At 44.4% G+C, this 20,492-nt stretch overlaps 1 protein-coding gene across 1 annotated transcript in view; it reads right to left on the reverse strand.

The window, feature by feature from the left end:
- GRIN2B (glutamate ionotropic receptor NMDA type subunit 2B) overlaps nt 1–20,492 on the reverse strand; it is a 407,054-nt gene that overhangs the window by 163,359 nt on the left and 223,203 nt on the right. The window contains exon 4 of the mRNA XM_044227133.1: nt 12,249–12,847. Coding sequence (XP_044083068.1) covers nt 12,249–12,847 — 599 coding nt within the window. The remainder of the gene's footprint in view (nt 1–12,248; nt 12,848–20,492) is intronic.

A 20,492-nucleotide genomic window follows, 5' to 3' on the forward strand; every position in this document is an offset into this window, starting at 1 on the left:
ATATATTTCAAAAGACTCTCCTTTGCAGGTTTTGAGCTTGCAGGTGGCTAATCATTTGTGACTATAAGATCAAAGAATTACACTAGAATCTGCTGTATTAAAATGGTTCTTTTCTCCTCCTTAACTCCATTATCTTGTTCTCTATCAGAAGGGATCCTTGATGGCCTGGTGTCCAGAGGTACTGGGAAAATCCTGATACTTTTAACTACAATATTCGGAAATTCTGATCTTCATTTCTTAGGCTTGTTCTGTTAGCCTCTTGGGGAAGTCATGTTATGTTATAAGAAAAATAGGCCCTGGTCAGCTAATTAAAAGAACTTTCTCTGGATTTCCCATTCCTTACGGGGCCAATGAAATGGAGGCTGCACATTGTCTGTATACCCACCATCTCACAAAGGGTTCAGCACATTCATAGCAAACGCGTCACTAAGTCGGTCATCAGCAGACGTAACAGTGTGAGGCACAGAGGAGTGGCCCCCAGGCATCACATTTCTTTCACTCCTGATAAGATCATTTGTACTTTTCTCCAATCGCCGGCCAAGTTTCAGCTTTAAACAAATGTGAACTTATCCCACCTGTCAAAAATGAATAGTGGCCCTGGAGGACATTTGTAAATCATGACAGAGGCCAAGGTCTTGTTTTGTTTTATTACATGTCCTTGACAGAATTTCCAATGGGTCTGTCACCTCCTGCAGATTTTAGAACAGAAAGCCTGTTCCTGCTTCCATTCCAAGGACTCTCAGGTCCACAAAGACTACAAGTTCTTGTTGTCCCAGAATGGGCATAAAGGAATTTGAAATATACATGAAGAAGAAAAAAAAGATATATATATATATATATCATCCTTTCCAATCAGAAAAGGAAGACAGGAGCAAGATCACAGCAAGGCCGGTAAACAGAACCGCGACACGCTTTGGGACAGGGAAAGAAACAGGGCTCAGACCGGGACATCCCTAGTGTGCGGACACAAGCTGCTGTTTTTGGAATGATTCTGGATTTATTCTGACATTAGGAAGGGAATTCCACAGAGGCCAAGAAAGGAAATGTGTTAGTACAAAACTAACCTGTGCCTCAGGTTAACAATGTGTTCATGTGTGTCCCAGTCCTAAATGACTCTGCTCAGCAGTGAGATGGCCCTCAGAATGGACCCTCAGATGGACAATATGGGGCAAAGTACACCTGAAACCCATAAAGACTTGGGTCTGAAACCCAAGTAAAGTAGGCAAGTGACTTAACCTTTCGGGATCTCAGTTTCTTTCTCTGAAAAATGGAAGTAATAATGCCTCCGTACAGTACTTTTAAGATTAAATGAGGCCTTATACAGCACTTGGCACATAGTACTCACTCAATAACCTTTTTTTAAAGTAAATTTTCTAAATTGCTGAAGCTTAGGATTTCTAAGTACCAAGCTTTTTCTTGATTATAGGAAGCCTTTTAAATGGAAAATTTTAGAAAGATATTATAGAGTTCTCTGACTTCTTAAACCAAAGATAATCAATATAATTTAAGCTCTTAATAATGACCTAACAATGACTAGGCTATTCTTTCCACAGGGATGTTTTAAAGGGGGCATATTCTTCCTGGGGAGTATCGTGCAGTTTGCCCCAGATGGTCTTAGACAGGGGCTCCTTTCAAAGTCTCCTGCTTGATTTTTCTAATATTTTAAGCACTTCACCATTCTGTGAGTTCTTTCCTAATGCTGTCAGTTACCCTGCCTGATTCCCATCATGTTCATCGCTTCTAAGCTGTAAGATCTGGGAAATCAGATAAGCAAGTATCTCTAATACAACAGGTCACCTACCAAAGATCCCTGACCATCTGATTTTTAACTGGGTCTCTTACTGCCCAGGTTAAAACCTGAACTTGTCCGCTTCCCTTGCAGCTAGCCGTGACCACTAACTGATTTCTGACCATTAGCTCTAAGCAAAGTATGGGACTTCTGGGTAAGTGCCTTAGATGAGATCGTCCTCCTTCCTAACTTTCACCTGCTGCTCGAAACTGGAGCTTGGGGGTGGTACAGGCATGGGAATGAAGGCCAGATCCTATAGAGGGGAAAACAGAAAGCTAGCAGGAATCTGGGTCCTGACAATCATGCGGCTACCATAACAGCTCTGGACAGACCACCTAATTATGTTGATGTACCCTTTTTTTTTTTTTTAATGTTGAGTTAGCCAACATATAGTACAACATTAGATTTTGATGTAGCATTCAATGATTCATTAGTTGCGTATATATGTTTACATATCCTGTTTAAACTGGGATGCTTACCCTATAGGCTGTAAGTAACACAACTGCCCCACAAGCTTCTTAAGGGTACATATAAAATTAGAGTAAATGAACTCTAAGTTAAAATAAACCACATTTCCTTTAGGACAAGACTTTGTACCAGTAATTTAGAGTCCAAAATCCTTTGCTGCTTTCTTCATGGTTCTGGGTTATGCCCTAGATAGATCAGGTTGTTACATATATCACCTGTGCTTTCCCAGGTAACAGGGGGTAAGTCTGTATGAACACACGTGCAATGTGCTAACAGAACAAGGAGAATAATGACCCTGGGCAGCCTGTGGGATCACTATTTTAAGTCAAAGTCTATCACTCACACACACACATACACACACAGGTGCGGCTTTTTCTCTAGTCAATAAGGAGATGAATAATCTGACACATTAAAACCTATGTAATGATAAACTACATTATAATGACAGTCTACTGTGCTTTTTTTTTTTTGCCTAAAGTCCCTGATAACTGTGGTTCAAGGAGAGGGGGGAAATGTGGGTGAGAGTATATGGACATGCCGCTGGGAAAATGAAGAGTGAGTATCTGAGTTTTCTCTGTTGATATCCCCAGGTAATCTACACAGCAGATCCAAGAAGCCCTCATGGGTTCGTAGTGATGATTCAGTGAGATTACATATATGAAGATGCTCTGTCTGAAAATAGTCATTTTTATCATGCTCATTATTAGCAGGATTGTGAGCTTGAGGTCTGTGATCATCAGCCCTGATGTCAAACACTGAATGTATTCTGACACATAATCCTCGTCTGGACTCCTTCTGTGATCTCTCCCAGGGAACTGTGAAAAGGACTGTTTTGCATGACTATAATAGTGTCACAGTGTGGCTTCCATAGCTTTTTCTGTTGTGTTCTTGGGAGAAAATCTATCCTTTGAAAAAGACGACCTTTATGGGTTTCTTAGAAGTATGTAGAACCACTCGACTCCTGAGTCTACCTCCTTTGTCCAAACAGTGAATGTGGCAGAAATACTCAGCAACCATTCTTACACTCATCATGACATTGAAAATGGAATTAAGACTGGAAGGAAAGAGCTAGTCAATATTCACAGAACTAACTCCAGGCGAGCCGTGTGAAAGGATCCCTCCCAACGTCTGACCCACAGACAAGCCTTCTCAGGTGATCACCTAAACAGTCTCTATGGAAAAGAAGAATGGGAGAATTTAATATGCAAAAGTGTTTCTATCTAGCTCTTTTAACCCAAGACTCTACTGGCCAGACACAAATGGACACATGTAAATATGTGCTCTGTGAATGTGAAACACACACCCGCGTGGATATATACACGTGCACGCAAGAATTCTACATCCGGTCATCTGGGAACACCAGAAGCAAAAGGCAGGAAAGGCATGAAGGCTTTTATTTTTATTTATTTATTTTTTTAAATTTTATTTATTTATTTGACAGAGAGAGATGACAAGCAGGCAGAGAGGCAGGCAGAGAGAGAGGAGGAAGCAGACTCCTGGCTGAGCAGAGAGCCCAATGCAGGGCTCGATCCCAGGACCCTGAGATCATGACCTGAGCCGAAGGCAGTGGTTTAACCCACTGAGCCACCCAGGTGCCCCGGCAGGAAGACTTTTAAATGAAAGCAGGTGAGAAGCGAGGGACAGCTAAAGATCAATGAACAGAACAACCCCAGCAAGAAAGAGATGGAAACGAGGAAAGAAAGGTGGAGGGGTGGAGTGAAGCAGTGATGAATGAGGAAGAGAGAAAAGCCCGGGCGGTGAGGGAGGCAGCAGGCAGCCCCCGGCCGGCTGCTGCTGCTGGAAGCCGGACAAGGGGGAACAGATTTCAGCAGCGGGGAGCTCTAATCTGTCAGAAGCAGCTCCTTCATGTGTGACCAGCCGGCCCAGCTTGGGGACTGGTGCCAGTCTGGGCAGGCTAGCCCCGCCAGGCCCTCCCGGAAGAGAAGGAGCCACCAATAAAACCCTGAGAGAGTGGAGGGAAGGTTCTTCTGCACCCAGTGCCCACTGCTAGCCGGCTCCGGGCTTCTCCCCCCGGCCCTGTCTGCAGGGCAGGCTCAGACCCCGCCGTCTGCTGACCGGCAGTCACGCTGACCAGCCCGCTCCTCCCAAATCCTCATCAGCCACATCGGGCCCGGGAGAACTCTTTCCAGGAGAGGGCCGCCTATGTATTCCTAACAGCTCCGCTGGAGAGAGGCGAGACAAAGCCTCAACCCATTATGTGTTTGAGATGGGTGAGGTCACAGATAGAGGCAAAAGCCATGGAACGCTCTCTGCTCTCCAGATGCTCATAGGAGGTGGACCTCGGCCGGCTGCAGTCCAGCCTTCACTCAGGCTTCCAGCCCATGTCTGTAACCATAAATGACAGCGCTCGAGCTTTCTGGCAACTCGCCTCCAACCTTACCTCCACCCAGCCAGCCTTTATTCTCTGGTGGGAAGCGAGAGCAGATGGAGGCAGGACTCCCACTCAATCCCTAAATAACGCCAGCTTCAATTCCCATTAACTGTGAATTTGCACCCTTATCTGGGTAAGAACCAAGGGAGCAAGAATCATAGGGCTATGACCAGACCAGGGCAAAGGTTAACAGGACAGGCCCGGCTGCCGGCCAGCCCTGCTGAGGACACAGTCAAGCAGGGTGCATGCTCTCTGAAGAGTGCCACTCCTGCCATTAGGACACCTGGGTGATGCCCCCAACCCCCACCCACCTCTAACAGCTCAGTAACCACCCTGAGACTCTGACCCCACATTTGTACCATCACTCGTTCTCCCACTGTCTATTCCCTGAGAATACATGCATCGAAAGGGTTGGATTAGACCCTCAGCCAAGGACTCTTCTGATTTTTGATTTTCAGGGATGGGGGTATCCTTTAAGTTTGGCTAATGCACAGCCGAGTGAGGGGCTGAAACCAGATGCCTGAGGCACCGCCTAAGCTGGGCAGCCCTGTACCTCAAACCTCTTAAAAACAAAATGGGGCAGTGATTCCCATCTTCATTCATGCTTTTATCTGCCAAATATTTATCAAGTGCCATCAGGCACTGTGCTGGGAACACAGAGGTTAAAAAAAAAAAAAAAAAAAAAAGCCTGTTCTCGTGAAGTCTGAATTCAACTAAGAGGAGGAAGACAACAAAAGTACTTAAGAATAAAATGTACACGGCAGGTCAGGTGAGGGCTACCAAGAGCAATGAAGCAAGAGATCAGGGTAATGAGTTCTTGGGGGGGGGGCATCCAAGTTGTCCTGCTAAGAGAGTGATCAAGAATGTCTCCCAGAGATCTGTGCATGGGTCAGGATTTTTGCAAGGATCATCTTCGGTGACTACATGATGCCTGGTGTGCCGTATGGCGTCAGAAAGACAACCAACAGTGGACTTCCCAACCTCCGCAGGCTGGCTGCTTCTCAGCACAGACCTTATGACTCTCTTCTTAACCCTCACCATTGCCACCAAGGCCCGTGTCCTTCCTGAGGCAGAATCTGCTGTTCTCCACTGGCAGCCACAGCCATGCTCTGCTCTCGCTTCCATCCTCTTCGAGACCATTCTGTTCCTTCCCACGGACAACGGACCACCTGTGTCTTCGCTCCCAGCACAATGTACGCATCGCCTCCCACCTCAAACTTGTCCCCACATGAGAGGGAAGTCTTTTCCCGTTCACTCCTTTTTTATCTCCTGCCCTTTCCTCCAACTGATAATAGCTCTGTGTTTGTTTTTTAAGGAGGAAGAAGAAGTAGAAGAGCAGGGAGGAAGAAAATGGAAAAGAAGAAACAGGAAAGAAACACCAACGATGTCACAGGTGCATTTTAAATTGTACAAGTCAGCCAAAAAATTAGATAGTTATTGTGGAAAGAATCATGGAAGGGTCTCGGTGCTAAACATTCATGAATGCTCTTCCCAGATTTGAATTGAAGGGAAGGAAGCTAAGACCACTTGCTGAAAAGACCACACATCCGGTAGGAGAATGTAGAAGATGAGAAGAAAACACAAGAATCTGAGTAAACCTCAATGAAGTCATTTTTCCAAGGACAATGAAAGCACTGAACAGATCTTTCAGGACGGTTATGAAATTCCTGAGTTAACTGTTCCCCCAATTTGTATCTCCGACACCACTGAGCAGATAACATCTCTCTCTACACACACAGGTGTGTCCTGCTGTACTAGGGATTTCATATGAAAATGTAGCTTTCTTTAGACTCCAGAGGATTTCGTTAATCAGGTGAAGGGCCACCGTGCTCAATAATCCATTGATAATTATGCCTTCACAGAACGTTTTGGCTAATCACAGGTAGATTGCATTAAGTGAACCTACAATACGTATTTGCCTTCCCAGAGATCTGCCTATGCATGGCCCTCTGTGAACATTTACTAACGAAAAGATGGGTAATGACCAAGCAGATCTTGCCCGTGGGGTCTGAAAATGAATGGACACAAATCCTCATTTATTTCTTAACCTCTCAGCACTTTTCAGGCCAAGAGAGTCAAGTGGGCATCCCCTGGGAACAATGCAGCTACTACAATGGGTCTGAGGTTAGGGAGCCTGCCTCAAGGTTAGAGGATTATGGAGTTCATCACAGTTCTAGGAAGAGCTTAACAGCTCTTCATACCAGCGGTCCTCGGCTCTCAAACACTGGACCAGGAGGAGGATTCTGGCCTTTTAGATAGCTACCTTTATGGCTACAAAACAAATGTTGAGCAGGAACACTGGAGCACATCAGGGGGAATAATTCGGCAAGATTCGTTAAGAGGTTTGCGCTGTTGAGATCCAGCCATCTCAAAGAGCACCTGCTTTTTTCTAAAAGTTGGGAGCACTGGGCAGGTCCTCAGGGCAGACAGCGAGCCTGGAGGTCAATGGCTAGTGTGCCACCACCTGAGCAACAGAAATAGACCAGCAGCGTACTGGAGAGCACATAGAAAAGGAAAATAACCATTACCTACTCCCCCGAGGAAGAGATAAAGGAAAAATATAGATGCGTGCCTACTAATAGCTAACTAACAGTTGTTCTCTAGCTCAGGGGAATAAAGACAGGCTTAGATGATGGGCCTAATCACTTACTAAACACTTTCAGATCGTCTGGTATCAAAACATTAGGATTTTTCTCAGGAACTAAGAAGATCCTTCACTTAGAGAACACACGACAGAAGAAATTATTCAACTCCTTCAATCAAATAAAGTTCCCAGTTGGAAAACAACTATATCTCAGCATGTCTTGGGCAACAGTATGGGGCATGGGATCATATTTACTAATAAGGCATAAATGAATGCTACAAAGTTCCAACAGAAAATTAATCCTTATTAGTGTACAAAATAGGGTTGTCACATTTAACAAAAACAAAACAAAATGGGAGCCCTGTTAAATCTGAATTTCAGATAAACAAGTTATCTTTTAGTATCAGTATGTCCCCATGCAATATTGGGGACAGATTTGTGCTAACAGAATTAGCTATTGTTGACCTAAAATTGCAATTTAACTGGATTTCTATATTTTTCTTGAAACCTTGCTAGCCTTGTCCAGCAACCTATAATCTATCTGGAAACAGTCACGAAAACCATATCTGGCCAGCCAAGCTTCAAGGAGCTAAGAAGTTATCAGTGGGGAATGTGGACTGATACCTTGATATATAATGTTTATTTCAAGGATCCTCTTTGAGAATGCCTGTGTGTCATTAAAAGAAACAAACACCCTTCCTTTGGTAACTAACAGGTGAATCACTTCAAATGTGTGTCTCTCTTTGGGATTCAGCAATAACAGGGAGTCACCAATCCCTGTTCCCTAAGTCTAGATTTAGGAACCTTCCTTACCCAGAAAGAAAGGCATCATTTGGCCAGGTAAGGCATCATTTGGCCAGGTAGAAATGGGAGCTTTACCTCCCCCTTACAAAGCTTCCAGAGAGGACAGGGAGGTAACGTTCCTGGTTTTTCAGAAGGGAAGAGGAGAAACCCCTTCCTGACTCTGTATTTCTGGTGTCACCCAGGGCTGGTCAGTTCCAGATACCCCCCCTAAGGAGGTTTCTTCCCACTGCTGTGGCAAAAAGCAGCAAGCCAAAGAAAAAGTCATCCTCATAAAACAACCAACCATTTGCAACAATTTTATTTGCAAAGATCTCCTGCTGTGGCTAAATGGTGCGGCTGCTTGGTTTGTTATTTAAAAGAGTGACCCTAGTGAGACCAGAGCCCTTGAAGGGGGAGGACGGTGGGGGAGGAGGCTGCTTTCAGACCAGGAGAAGTAAGAGGAGCTGGGACTGAGTGTGCCTAATTGAATTCCACTGATGATTCCGCGTGCTGTGCCACACGGTAATAGCTCAGACTTTGAGGCGAGCTCCTTACAGTCCCTGTTAGTCAACCCCAATCCTTTCTGGGCCTTGATAGAAAAGGATATTAAAATATTCTCAAGAGAGGCTAGAGATTGGATTCAAGTGCCCTGAGGAGCCGCACTTGAGAGGAGGGAAGGAACAGATGGGGATGAGTGAGGGATAAGTTATGGAGACAGCAGACAGGGCCAAGGGAAGTCTCGAGATAGACACAGGAACCCCCACCCTCAACAAAATAATATCAGGGAACTGGGGCAGAAGGGAAAGTTCACAGAGGAAAGCCCTTCGTGGAAAAGCGTTTTGACGCATCTGAAGACACTTCTTACGCAGTCCACGTGGGAAATCAAGGTGGACTCTCGGCTCTACCCTGCTACTCAAGGAATTTATGAATCATCTGGACTGAGTAATCCCTGTTCTTTTTAGGACTGCTGCGCTGGCAAAGATGGCGGTGGGTACTTGCGGCCGTCTTGATGACAACGTCTGAGGAGGGCTCCCTTTCTGAATGACCACGAGACAGGGTCACAAAAGTTAGAACCAACTGCGATTTTAAAGGTAGAGTGGTCAGAGACCAGGCTTCAGAGGGAACACTTGCATTCTAACAGAAAGTAAGCCAAATGGCAAATGAGAATATCTACAGGTTGACAGTTTACCTGGACAAAGTTTTAGGATAAAAGCAGGTATTCCTGGACCAAAACTGATGGACTTGAAGTTAACACTCATTTCATTTCCTCGCATCGTCTGGCAGACATTTTGGTCTAGAGAGTCTTCATTGTTAGTATTGGTTTTAATGAACTACTATTTGGCAGAGTAATCGGCATCGGATTTTAACTTAACACTAAAGACCATGAGAGAAAACCTGAAGGTACAGAATCAAATAAACTAAGTTTTTCCAAGGAAATCTCTACTATCTTGCAAAAAGCAGCAGAACAAGAAAAACCCTGCAGGGGAGGTAAATGCACTGGGCAGCTCAGCATCTTGGAGGAGGTCACTCATTCACTCCAGGTGTCTTTCTTTTGTCACATGGGACACTGGGGGGGGGCATGGAAATAAGTAGGACAGAGAGGTCACTGCTTCCCCAGAGCTTGCGGGGACAAACCACAACACAGCACAGAATGACAGCCATCTCAAAAGTGGCTTTACTAGGAAAACAGAAGATGTGGCGAAAGCACATAACAGAGTCCTGTTAGTCCAGGGTCTGGAACAGCTTCCTCAGTGGAAGTGAGGCTGGGACTGAAGCCTGAAGAATGGAAAGGAGGCAGGTAAAGGAGCATCAGCATTTACCTACTGGTGGGAAGGGGTTCCTGGGGAATATATTCAAGGCAGGGAAAAGAGCTAGAAGTGAGAAAGAACATGGTATTTTCAAAGAACTAAAGCAGGTTCAGTATTGTAAGAATACAGTGTCCAAGGGAGATTGCAGCAGGACACAGTTTTGGAAAGACAGGCTGGCCTATGCAGTGGAAGACTTTATAAACCACATTAAGGAGATGGGACTTCATTACAGAACCAACGAAAAGCCACTGAAAAGCATTAAGCAGGAGAGTGATGAAATCACATTTTCATTTTTGATCACTCTGGCTGCGATGTAGACTGGAAGGATGCAGGACCGGGAGCCATGAGATATTTACGAGGCCCTGCAGCAATACAGGTAGGAAGAGCCAACCAGGAGCACGGCCTGGGAATGTAGCCGGTGAGAGCACTCCAGAGGGGATCCACAGGAAACGGCAGCAGGAGATGGTCTCCTAGGAGACTGGGAGAGGGGAGGGCAGTGAAAGCAAGGACACCTGGGCAATTTTTACTTGAGGCCACTGGGTAATAGGATGCAGCCTTTACAGGTAGTATAGATCTGCCTGGAAGAGGGAGGGGAATGGAAGAGAAAGCCGTTCAGCTTCGGATATGGTGTGTTCTAAGGCCCTGTGGCATCCAGAAGAGCCTATCTCCTCATAGTTGGTGATACAGACTGGGGCTCAAGGGAGAGGTTTCAGCCAGAAGTCCATTCACAAACGTCAGTTATAGTCCTGGCACTGGAGGGGTCTAGGACAAAGAGGGGGTCTAGGACAAAACCCTGAGTTTTATGCCAATATTTAAGAGATGTCTAAAAGGAAGAAAAGCATGCCAAGGACTTTGAGACAGAATGACTAGAGAGGGAGGAAGAAACCAAGAACGTAGTAATAACTGGCATGGCAAAAAGCAGAGTTCAAGATGGGATAATATTAGGATTGGATCACAGAGAGAGCTACATTAAAAGGAGCTCTGGGATGAGGGGCGCACTCTTGGTTTTGACGCAGGTCAGGATCTCAGGGTCCTGGGATCAAGGCCCTTGTCTGGCTCTGCGCTGAGCAGGGAGTCTGTTTAAAGAGTCTCCCTCTCCCTCTGCCCCTCCCCCACTCACTCAAGCTCACTCATTCTCTCTAAAATAAATCTTTTAAAAAAAAAAAAAAGGAAGCTTTAGTTGCAACTCTGAATTAAGAGTTGCTGAGAGGCTTTAGTCTAACTCCCTCCCAGAGGTTAAACAAGTATAAGCAGGTACACCTTCAGCCTCCACTAATTGTGTTTCAACCTCCCCAGAGGACACTTTGATATTTTATTTAACCTGGATGGTACCAAAGTAATGTGCTTTCTGCATTGTTTTCTATTTGTCAGATATAATTCAGAAAGAATGTAAAATGGAGGCCCAAAACATATTGTAGAGTCAGAGAAAGTCGGGTTATTATAGTCACGTTTCCATTAATGCAAAATTATAGATTTATATGCATATAGGTACACACGCATTAGAGAATAGCTGGAAAGATGTTCTCTAATTATTTCCACAATGACTATCTCTGGTTCGCTGGCTTTAAGGCCATTTTTCTCTTCTCCTCCTCCTTTGTAGTCTTCTGCATGATCTGACTTTTTACAGTGTTCGTGATTTCTACAAATCACAGAATCACAGAAGCCTCAGAGAGAATCTTCTGTCCTACACAGTCCCATAACACCCGCAAAAGGATACCTGGGAATCATGGCTGGATTCGGAGGAGAGCTAAGGGAGCGGAACTGCACCCATGTCCCCTTCCTACTGAGAAATCGGACTCAGAGCAACCACAGAAGCTGCTTCCACAGTGGTACTCTCACACTTATACTTAAAAGGCAGAAGGAAGCGAAGGAGACAAAAACCGAGGAAAGGATCCTCTTCATGTGCCTCCAGACCCACGTAACCTATTGTCCATTCCCTCTAAGTATAGCAGCAGTCCTAAGTAAAGGGACCAGTAGGTCCTCCCTCATGTCAATGCCCATTGTGTCTTCCGTGGCAGTCAAGTATGAGAGACTGAGCCTCTTCCCTGGAGACCGACTATGGACCATTCACACCCACGACCCTTATTCTCTTGGATCATAAAGTGGAAACAACTCTTAAACCCCTAATAGAATGTTGCTTTGAGGGTTAAATGAGGTCAAACCTGCAAAACCCTTGAGTACACCTAGTGTGGAAGAAATGATCAATAAGCGGGAGCTGTTGAGTATTTCTTAGAACAGGAACCCAGCACAGCAAGCTTTGGACCTGAAACACTCCCACCATCACCAAGAACTGCCATCTCAGTGGCCCGCTTCACCCTCTGACATCTTGAACTGCTCTTCCCAGCGCTTCCGAACCTCCACCCCCAGTCCTGAAGGCTCTCCCCCAACCCTCTGCCATCAGGATGCCTTGGGTCCCTCGCTCACCTATTCAGCATGTTGGACTGGTAGATTCTCTTCTCATGGGTGTTGTAACAACTGCTCTTGGGCTCAGGGATGAAGCTGTGTTCAGACAGCATGTCGGAAGCAGCGGTGGTGATTATGGCAATTCCATCCCTCACTCTGGCAGGGAGGCCATAGTCCCATTCATCATAGGACACAGAGATGAGCCCGGTGGGGAACTCCGAGGGCACTGTGTCTGTGTCCCCTGCCACCAGACTAGGCACAATCCATGTGTAGCCATAGCCAGTCAGCCCTACGGAGTTAGCAACTTCAAAGATGTAGGTGGCTTCTTCCTTAGTGCAATAAAGAAGAATGATGGGGCTTTGAAGTTTCTTGAGCTGGTTCTGGATCTTGGAATCTCCATCATCCAGGGACATGTCCAGCAGGAGGACCTCCTCTAACTCCCAGCCCACGAAGCTGTTCTCGATGGTGCTGCGAATCTTGTTTACAAAGTCCTGGTAGCCAGGGAAGTAGGTGGTGACGATAGAAAAGATGTACCAGTCGTATTCTTCCATGATGTTGAGCATTACAGAAGCTTGCTGTTCAATTGATGGGCCAAACTGGAAGAACATGGAGGATTCATCCTAGAATAGTAAAAAGGTAAAAAAAACAAAAAAACCAAAAAAACAAAAAACAAAAAACAAAGATGGTAAGGGAGAGTCTGAATCAACTGGGCACAAAGGTTTATGTTCATTTTTTACTTTTTCACACGCCTTTTAAGATGTGATGTTTGAATTGCAAACATTTCTAAAACCTTTCTTCCTAAAACCACCTTCTAGACTCTAGGGGGAGAATCAACACAGGTCTATATCCGTGTTGTCTGAAATCCCTGGGGCACAAAAGAGCTTCCTACAATCAAACATGTTAATATTGCTATTGCAAGACATGTAAAGAGTCGCATTAAGGGGGAATAAGACTCTAAATGGCCTCATATCAGTTCAGGTCAGGTTTCGCTGTCAAATGAGCTCTAGGGTTACACACGCTTTTCATTTTTTGAACCTTCTGAACTGATCACAACCATGGAAGTGTATCACTCAGAGTGAATAAATGGAAAGGCCATCCATCTACCCTGAAACCTACAGACGGAGGTGGTGTAAGCACACTGGCCTGGTAGGTGGGTGGTACTCTGGTATGGATATCAGGGAGAAGAAGGTTTGGCCAGTGTATTTTCTATAAAGAAATAACTGTTGGATTAATAGCACATTGAGTTTTTCATCTTCCACCCTGATAAGGAGATAACACAAGTTAGAAGAAGGTGCAGACTGTGTACCTAAGCTACAGGTTAAAAGGACTTGGATTCAAGCTCATGTATGATAAGAGTTTAGAGCCACACATAGATGATTATTCTGCCTCCTACCTGTCTAACACCACGGGTCTCGGTCTGACCTGTGTATTATACATATAGCCTTCTGTCAACTCTGAGTATATGTAGGTTTTCTCCCTTCTTTTGAGGGAGAAGCCATTTTAAATTTCTCCCATTTTAAGCCGTATTTCACCTGCTGTTCTGAGATGTCAAGCCCTGCATTTTAGCTCTGCCTTCCAGCTAGAAGAATCTGCAAGCACAGATGAAGACCCTCTTGGCCTTGGCCTTCTTTCTCAATCCATTTCCCCCGACTTCCTCCTGGGTAATGGCATCTCTTTTCTTGTCAGTGCCCCTATCTTTTATCCGATGGTTCATCCCCATTTTATAACAATCCAGGAGGACAAAATTGTATCTAAAAGGGGCAGTTCTTTTCGATCCCCCCAGACTAGAGCTTCCCAGTACAGTCACAAGAGACCAGGCTTTTAAACAAAATTATACAGTGATTTCTTCATTCAAGAACATATTCTTGTACAACTGAGATTACTGAGTGTTTGGGGGGCACCCACTATTGAAAAAAATACAGGTTGGGAAATATCCAGCTGCTATCCACAGACCCTGATTCGGCAATGAAAGCTGCTAGCCCTTTGGCTCTGCCGAGCTAGGATTGCTTCATGTGGCTTGAACTTTTCACATTTTCCACAGGCAATTCAGAAGGAAACAGGAGATGCTTAGTCGTTTGAGGGCAGTTCTTTCTGCTAGGGGTAAAATGGCGCTTATCCTAGCTCCTTCCTCTGGCTTAAACTTCCGGGTCAGGGAGAATTCAGATAAGTAGAGCAGACACGGCAGAAAGAATGGTGGGAGGAGTGGGAATCCATTCAGAATGAAATATGGACTTTGTGTGAACTTACTCCAAACTGTGACCAGCCCCGCCCTCCGACACCCCTGCCCTGGTCTCCTACCACAACACAAGTACTATTCTTCAGGTAACGGTGACTTTGTCCTTAGGTTTTAGGATTATAGTGGGATGCCAGGACAACAAAGTTTAATTATTCCAAGGCTTGTCATGGGTCTACAGAGAACCACAGAAGGAAAGGAAGGTCTGGGACAGAACCACCCACCCAGAAACGCTTTAGAGAAAAAGCTATTTATTTTCCTGTTATTTCCAAACAATGTTCTGCTTGAGGACTCCCTTTTTCCACTTGGGTTTTTGCAAAACCTAGTGGATATAACAAAATGACAAAAGCTTCCAAATATACCTTAAAATGTACAGGCTAAGGGTGACAGCATTCCAACTGTAAACAAAGGAATTCAACCCATTCTACGATAAGGGAAATATCTTATCACAAAGAGGTTCTTGAATACCCACAATTCTCAATCTGTTGGAAGACAACAGCTGGTTCAAATACACAGGGAGAGATAGCCCTGAGAGATAATCCATGAGGGTCCATCGTAAATGAGCCCATGCTAATGAAAACAAAAAACTAATCTAATATATACCAAACTTACCCTCTTCTCTCTTAGTCTTAAAACTCTCTCGCAATTTTAAATGAGCTCCTAAAGAAATAGCCAGCTACTATGTGAAGAAATCCAATAAAATAAGGTGAAAGTAAGAAGAGAAAAACTAATATGGCTCCAGATCATCCCCACCATAACCTCCTCTCACCTAATTCTATCATCCTCCACCATCATCCTTTCTGACTCCTCTCTCCCACCAATGTCCCCTTCAACTTTTTATCTCGCCAATCCTTCATTAAATAAAGGATACCTTACATGCCCATTTTGTCTGTGGCACCAAGAAGAGGTTAATGAAGCCAAACAGAAATCAAGAGACAGAGTTACAGCTTGGGCAAGTGTTCTGCGTTATAATGACCAGCCAGTGTTATTAATTTAGTTGACACATCAATCTGGTATACAGCAGCCGGGAATGGGACAGCTCTTTTTCAACAAAGCTTTGGGCGAACTCTAAGTTGCAGGCAGTGACAGGCTCTGCAAATTATGGCTGAAGTCACAAATCAAAGAACAATCTTCACGTGTGCACAGAGTGGAAAGGACTGGTGGTCACACACCGGTCTTTGCAGGCACCCAACCTGCAGTGCGATCACAAGAATTGTCATCTTCCAGGATGAAGGACAGGGAGATAATTCAGTTGGCAGCTCACTATGCTCCCCCCACTTACATTTTTATCTCCTAATGATTCCCAGGCACCTCTACTGCATGCATGTACTTCTTCACCTTGCCTCACAAGCATCCATAAAGCATTCATGTAAAAAGGGCCACCAAAACAGACATAATTAATACAGGGAAGACACAATTGCACAATAGACCCCATCAGTCTAGAACCATTAGATTGAATCCTCATCGCTTAGATATTCATGGTATTTATTTGCTAATAAGAAACAAAAACAAGCCCTTTTTCATTCTGCTTTCAGTCTCCAAAACAGAGTTCGTAGCATGTGAGACTTATCTTCTCCATCCCCCAGATCCCCTACAGACCCACTTGGAAATAAGGGATAAACCACCACAGCTGCTGCTAATGCCCCTGGCGATACATTGTAGCTGTCAGACCACTTTGGGAATAGCATCAGCTGGAGAGAACCACCTTGCCCAAAGTCACATGCTCCCCCCACCCCTTCCCAGGATAAATTGCCCTGAATGACTGCTGGTCAGGGAGTATAAAGACCTTGTCCTCTTGCCCTGACTCTAGACACCTCTGAAGGATCAGTCCATTCTCAGAACTTCCCAACAGGGCTGGTGGGAGCCTGCATTAAGACCACATCACATCTTTACTTCTCGCTCCACCTGCTCCTGCCCGATCTTCCCTTTTCAGTGCCCTGATCTCAAGAGCACTCCCTAATAATCTCCTGTGTGCTCACCTTGGTCTCAGGGTCCGCTTCCTTGGGAACCCAACATGAGACTATTCAGTTCCCTTTATTCAAAACAGAAAAGAAGTGGCCTTAAAAAAAAAAACATAACATCTATTTTCAAACACAGAAATGACCTCTATGTTAGAAAGACAAGTCTCTACCCATTAGTTCCAACAGAGAAAACTGGAACTAATGAGTAGGAATATTAAACATCATTATTTGGTTCAACAGAAGAAACAGGTGTGCAAAAATTATAGTTAATTTAGAATAGAATGAAACTCTAAGTAGTGAGCTCTCTGTTGCTATAAGCATTTAAACGGGAGTTGGATTATTATTTGATAAAGAGATGCTCCTCAGCACTCTGCCTGGAAAATGTCATGCTCGCCTTTAAGGTCTAGTTCAAGTGTCAGCTTTTCATTTGTATCCTCTTTCTGAACTTCCCCCAGGTAAGTTAGTTCTTTGCCTTGTACTTTTACAATTGTTTGCATGTGCCTCTATCCTAATATTTATCACATAGGAGGCATATAGTCCACCCTATACGAAATGTGAAAACATGTTTCTCAAGAGCAGGGGCTGTGCCTTATTCATCTCTGGATTCCTAGGTGACATATGAAAAAAAAGTGGTTTTGAATTAATATTTAAAAAGAAGATTCCTTTATTGGGTGGAGATTACCGAAATAATTGATGGTCTCATCTGCTTCCAAATTTCTGTGCTGATGACACATACTGACCTCATAGAAATCAGCTATGAATAGTTACATATATATAAACCATGCTTTTATAAAATGTGAGGGGCTCCCCTGTGGAGCCAGGCAGACAGGCAGAAAATACTAGTGGCCGCTTCCTTACTCCTCCACCACAAATTTCTTGGAAACATCATCTATACTCACTTCCTCCAATTCCTCCTCTCTCATTCTCTATTCCACTAACTCCAATCAGACTTTCAACTTCACTAAAACTCCTCCTGTCGAATGAAGGAGAGGTGACCTTGATACTGTCAACTCCAATGTCCACGTGCAATCACTATTAGGGTCACTAAGGTACCCTCCAGACTGAGAAGACACATTAATGCCAAAAAACAAAGCAAACCATTCCATGCCCTTTACCCAGAATTTTGATTAGAGCAGTTTACAGAGGAATGGGCAGATGGATGATCTCCAGCACTCCACAGCTCTTTTCCATCCCTCTCCAGACCTCAATCTCCAGCTTTTGTGGAGTGAGGAGCATGGAGGTGAGGTCATAGGGTAATTATCTAAAGTGGGGCTCTCATCTGCACACCAGAGGATCTCTACCAGTTATCTTAAGTGGCAACACCTGTGCACCAGAAGGGAGCCTCTACTAGTTACCTCAAGTTGTACCACCTGGGCACAAGGCATGGGGCCAAAGATGGAGTCAGTGCTGCCAACACTCCTGCACTCATCCTTACCTATGATGAGCATTGGACATGGCTGATCACGTGGCTCCTAGCTAGGCTTTCTTTCCTTGGTTTCCAGGGCTTCATGGTCTCTTGGCTTTCCTCCTAGCTTACTGGCTGCTAGTCCTCTGTCTCCTTTGCTGGTTCCTCCTCTACTTCCTGACCTTTTAAAACTGAGTCCCCCATGGTTAATCCTTGGGCCTTAGGTTGTTTCTATCAACATTTACCTCCTCAGAGATCTCATCCAATCTCCTGATTGAAACCCTATTTATATGCAAATTCCTCTAACACTTCTTTCTCCAAAACTTCAACTTACATATCAGACTACCTATCCTGCATGTCCACTTGGGTATCTTAGAAACATGGCCAACATTTCCAAGATTGGACTCTGCCTTTCCCATTTCTGTTAAAGCAGGTCAATCCCTCCAGTTCCAACTCCTCTCTTTCTCTGGAATCCTATATCCAGTCAACCAACCATGACTGCTGACCTTCAAAATGTATCTAGAACACCACCGATTTTCACCAGCTCCATCAGAGCCACCATCATCCTTCAGCCAGTCACTGTAAGGACCTGCCAACTTGTCTCCTAGCCTTTGCCCTCCAGCCTCCTACAGACCGTGCTCAACAAAGAAGCAGGACAATCCTTTTAAAACTTCAATCATAAGATGGTATTCTCTTCCTCAAACCCTCAATGGCTTCCCGATCCACTAAAAATAAAAAGCCAACACCCTCGATTTGGACTGCCACTGTCTCACGGGTCCCACCCTGCCAATGGTTCTCTCACTCCGTCTAGGCACTCGGACCTCTCTTGAACATACACAGTCCTGCTCCAGACCTCTAGCTCTTTTCTCTGCCTGGAACCCTCTTCTTCCATCTCTCCAGGTATTCGCACACACCTGTTTCAAGTCTTTGCTAAAACCTCAAGTTCTCAATAAAGCCCAATCCTGACCCTACAGGGGAATACCAACACCTGCTTGACCCCCTTATCCTGCTCCACTTTTTCTTTTTGCCTTAGCATTTATCACCATCTGACAGACTACATGAGTAGTTTGATATGTTTATTATGAACTTACTGCCTCTTCCCAACTAGAGTGTAAACACCAGGACAAGGATCACTGTTTGCTACCACAATTCAGTACCTGAAATGGGGCCACAGTAGATGTCTGTTGAATTTAATAATGTAGTAACTGATGTTGCAACCAGATAATCCTCAAATCTATTTTATCTTTGTTGGCTTTCCCACTGAGATTAAGTTTTTCTAGTATCACAAAGTCTTTCACATTATTATAATCTGAGCACTTCATAACATCATAGGGATTAGGATCCTGCTAGAACATTAATATAGAATCAGATTAAATAAATCTGATTTTCCTTCTAGTCCCTCCTTCTAGTATATGAGTAAAGAAAATCCTGTACTTCTAAATTCAGTTCTTTTTTTTTTTTTTTAAGATTTTATTTATTTATTTGACAGAGAGAGATCACAAGTAGGCAGAGAGGCAGGCAGAGAGGAGGAAGCAGGCTCCCCGCTGAGCAGAGAGCCCGATGCAGGACTCAATCCCAGGACCCTGGGATCATGACCTGAGCCGAAGGCAGAGGCTTTAAACCCAGGCGCCCCTGAAATTCAGTTCTTTAGGAGGACCTGTGTTTGATAAAAGGCTAGAACTGCTAGACGATCTGAAAAGTTTCTCTACTACCACCAGATTTAGGAAACAAGTATGGAAGGTTGTCCATCTACCCCAAGATGGGGTGAGAGGTCAAGGTTGCCCACTGTCCACCTACTCCTAGCTATTTCTTCTTTCCTTCTTTCACACCAAGCAGAGTAGAATCAGAATATGGAAGATAAAATCTTTTCTCTCCCAAAATAAAGAAAGGATTTTTCTCTCCCCATCTAACTCCAAGAAACCCCTTCCTTTGGAGACTAGAAATTCTGATTCTACACTATTAGTTTTTCAGGTGACTAAGGCTGCAGGTGTTACCTACTTTGGGTGCCTTTGAGTAGTATCAGAGTTTTGTGAGCAATGCCTTGCAAGACAGAGAAAATGCCTGATGTTCTCCAGCCTTGCCATTACTCAGAAATATCATAACTGAAACACAAGATGGAAGCTCACTGGTGGAGAATCAGGATCTTTCCTGCCTCCTAAATGCCAGATCCATTCTTTTTTAAACCTCTGCACACCAAGAACACTCTGGGTTTTCAAAAGCCCAGGAACAAAAATTCAAGCAGATCAGTCTAGTTTAAGAGCCATTCTGGATAACTAAACAACTCTTGCAAAAGCCAGCATTCTTTTTCTTATTTGCTTTTTCAGAAGATAATTGGGCTTTCTCCTTGAATTTTGCCCCATTTTACTCACTGACTGAGTCTCCTTCTTGGATGTGCTTCAATTGCTAAGTGTAAGGCACAGTTGAGAAGCAAACTAAAGGTATTCACTTTGAGAATGCCTACAAGGTTCTTCCTATTGCAGAACTCAGAGACAAAATAATAGCAAGAAGAAAGCTTATTATAAGACAGGCAGAGGGGCAATAAGAGGAGAAGAATAAAAAGGCAGAGTTCCTCTCACTAGCATACCCAGATGAATTACAGAATTAACTAAGGGAGCAAAGGGCTTGGCTAATACTAAGAGAACTTCTAGAATGTGCTTGTGCTCCCC

Source organism: Neovison vison, chromosome 12 (assembly GCF_020171115.1).
Source record: "Neovison vison isolate M4711 chromosome 12, ASM_NN_V1, whole genome shotgun sequence".
In the NCBI taxonomy this organism is placed as follows: domain Eukaryota; kingdom Metazoa; phylum Chordata; class Mammalia; order Carnivora; family Mustelidae; genus Neogale; species Neogale vison.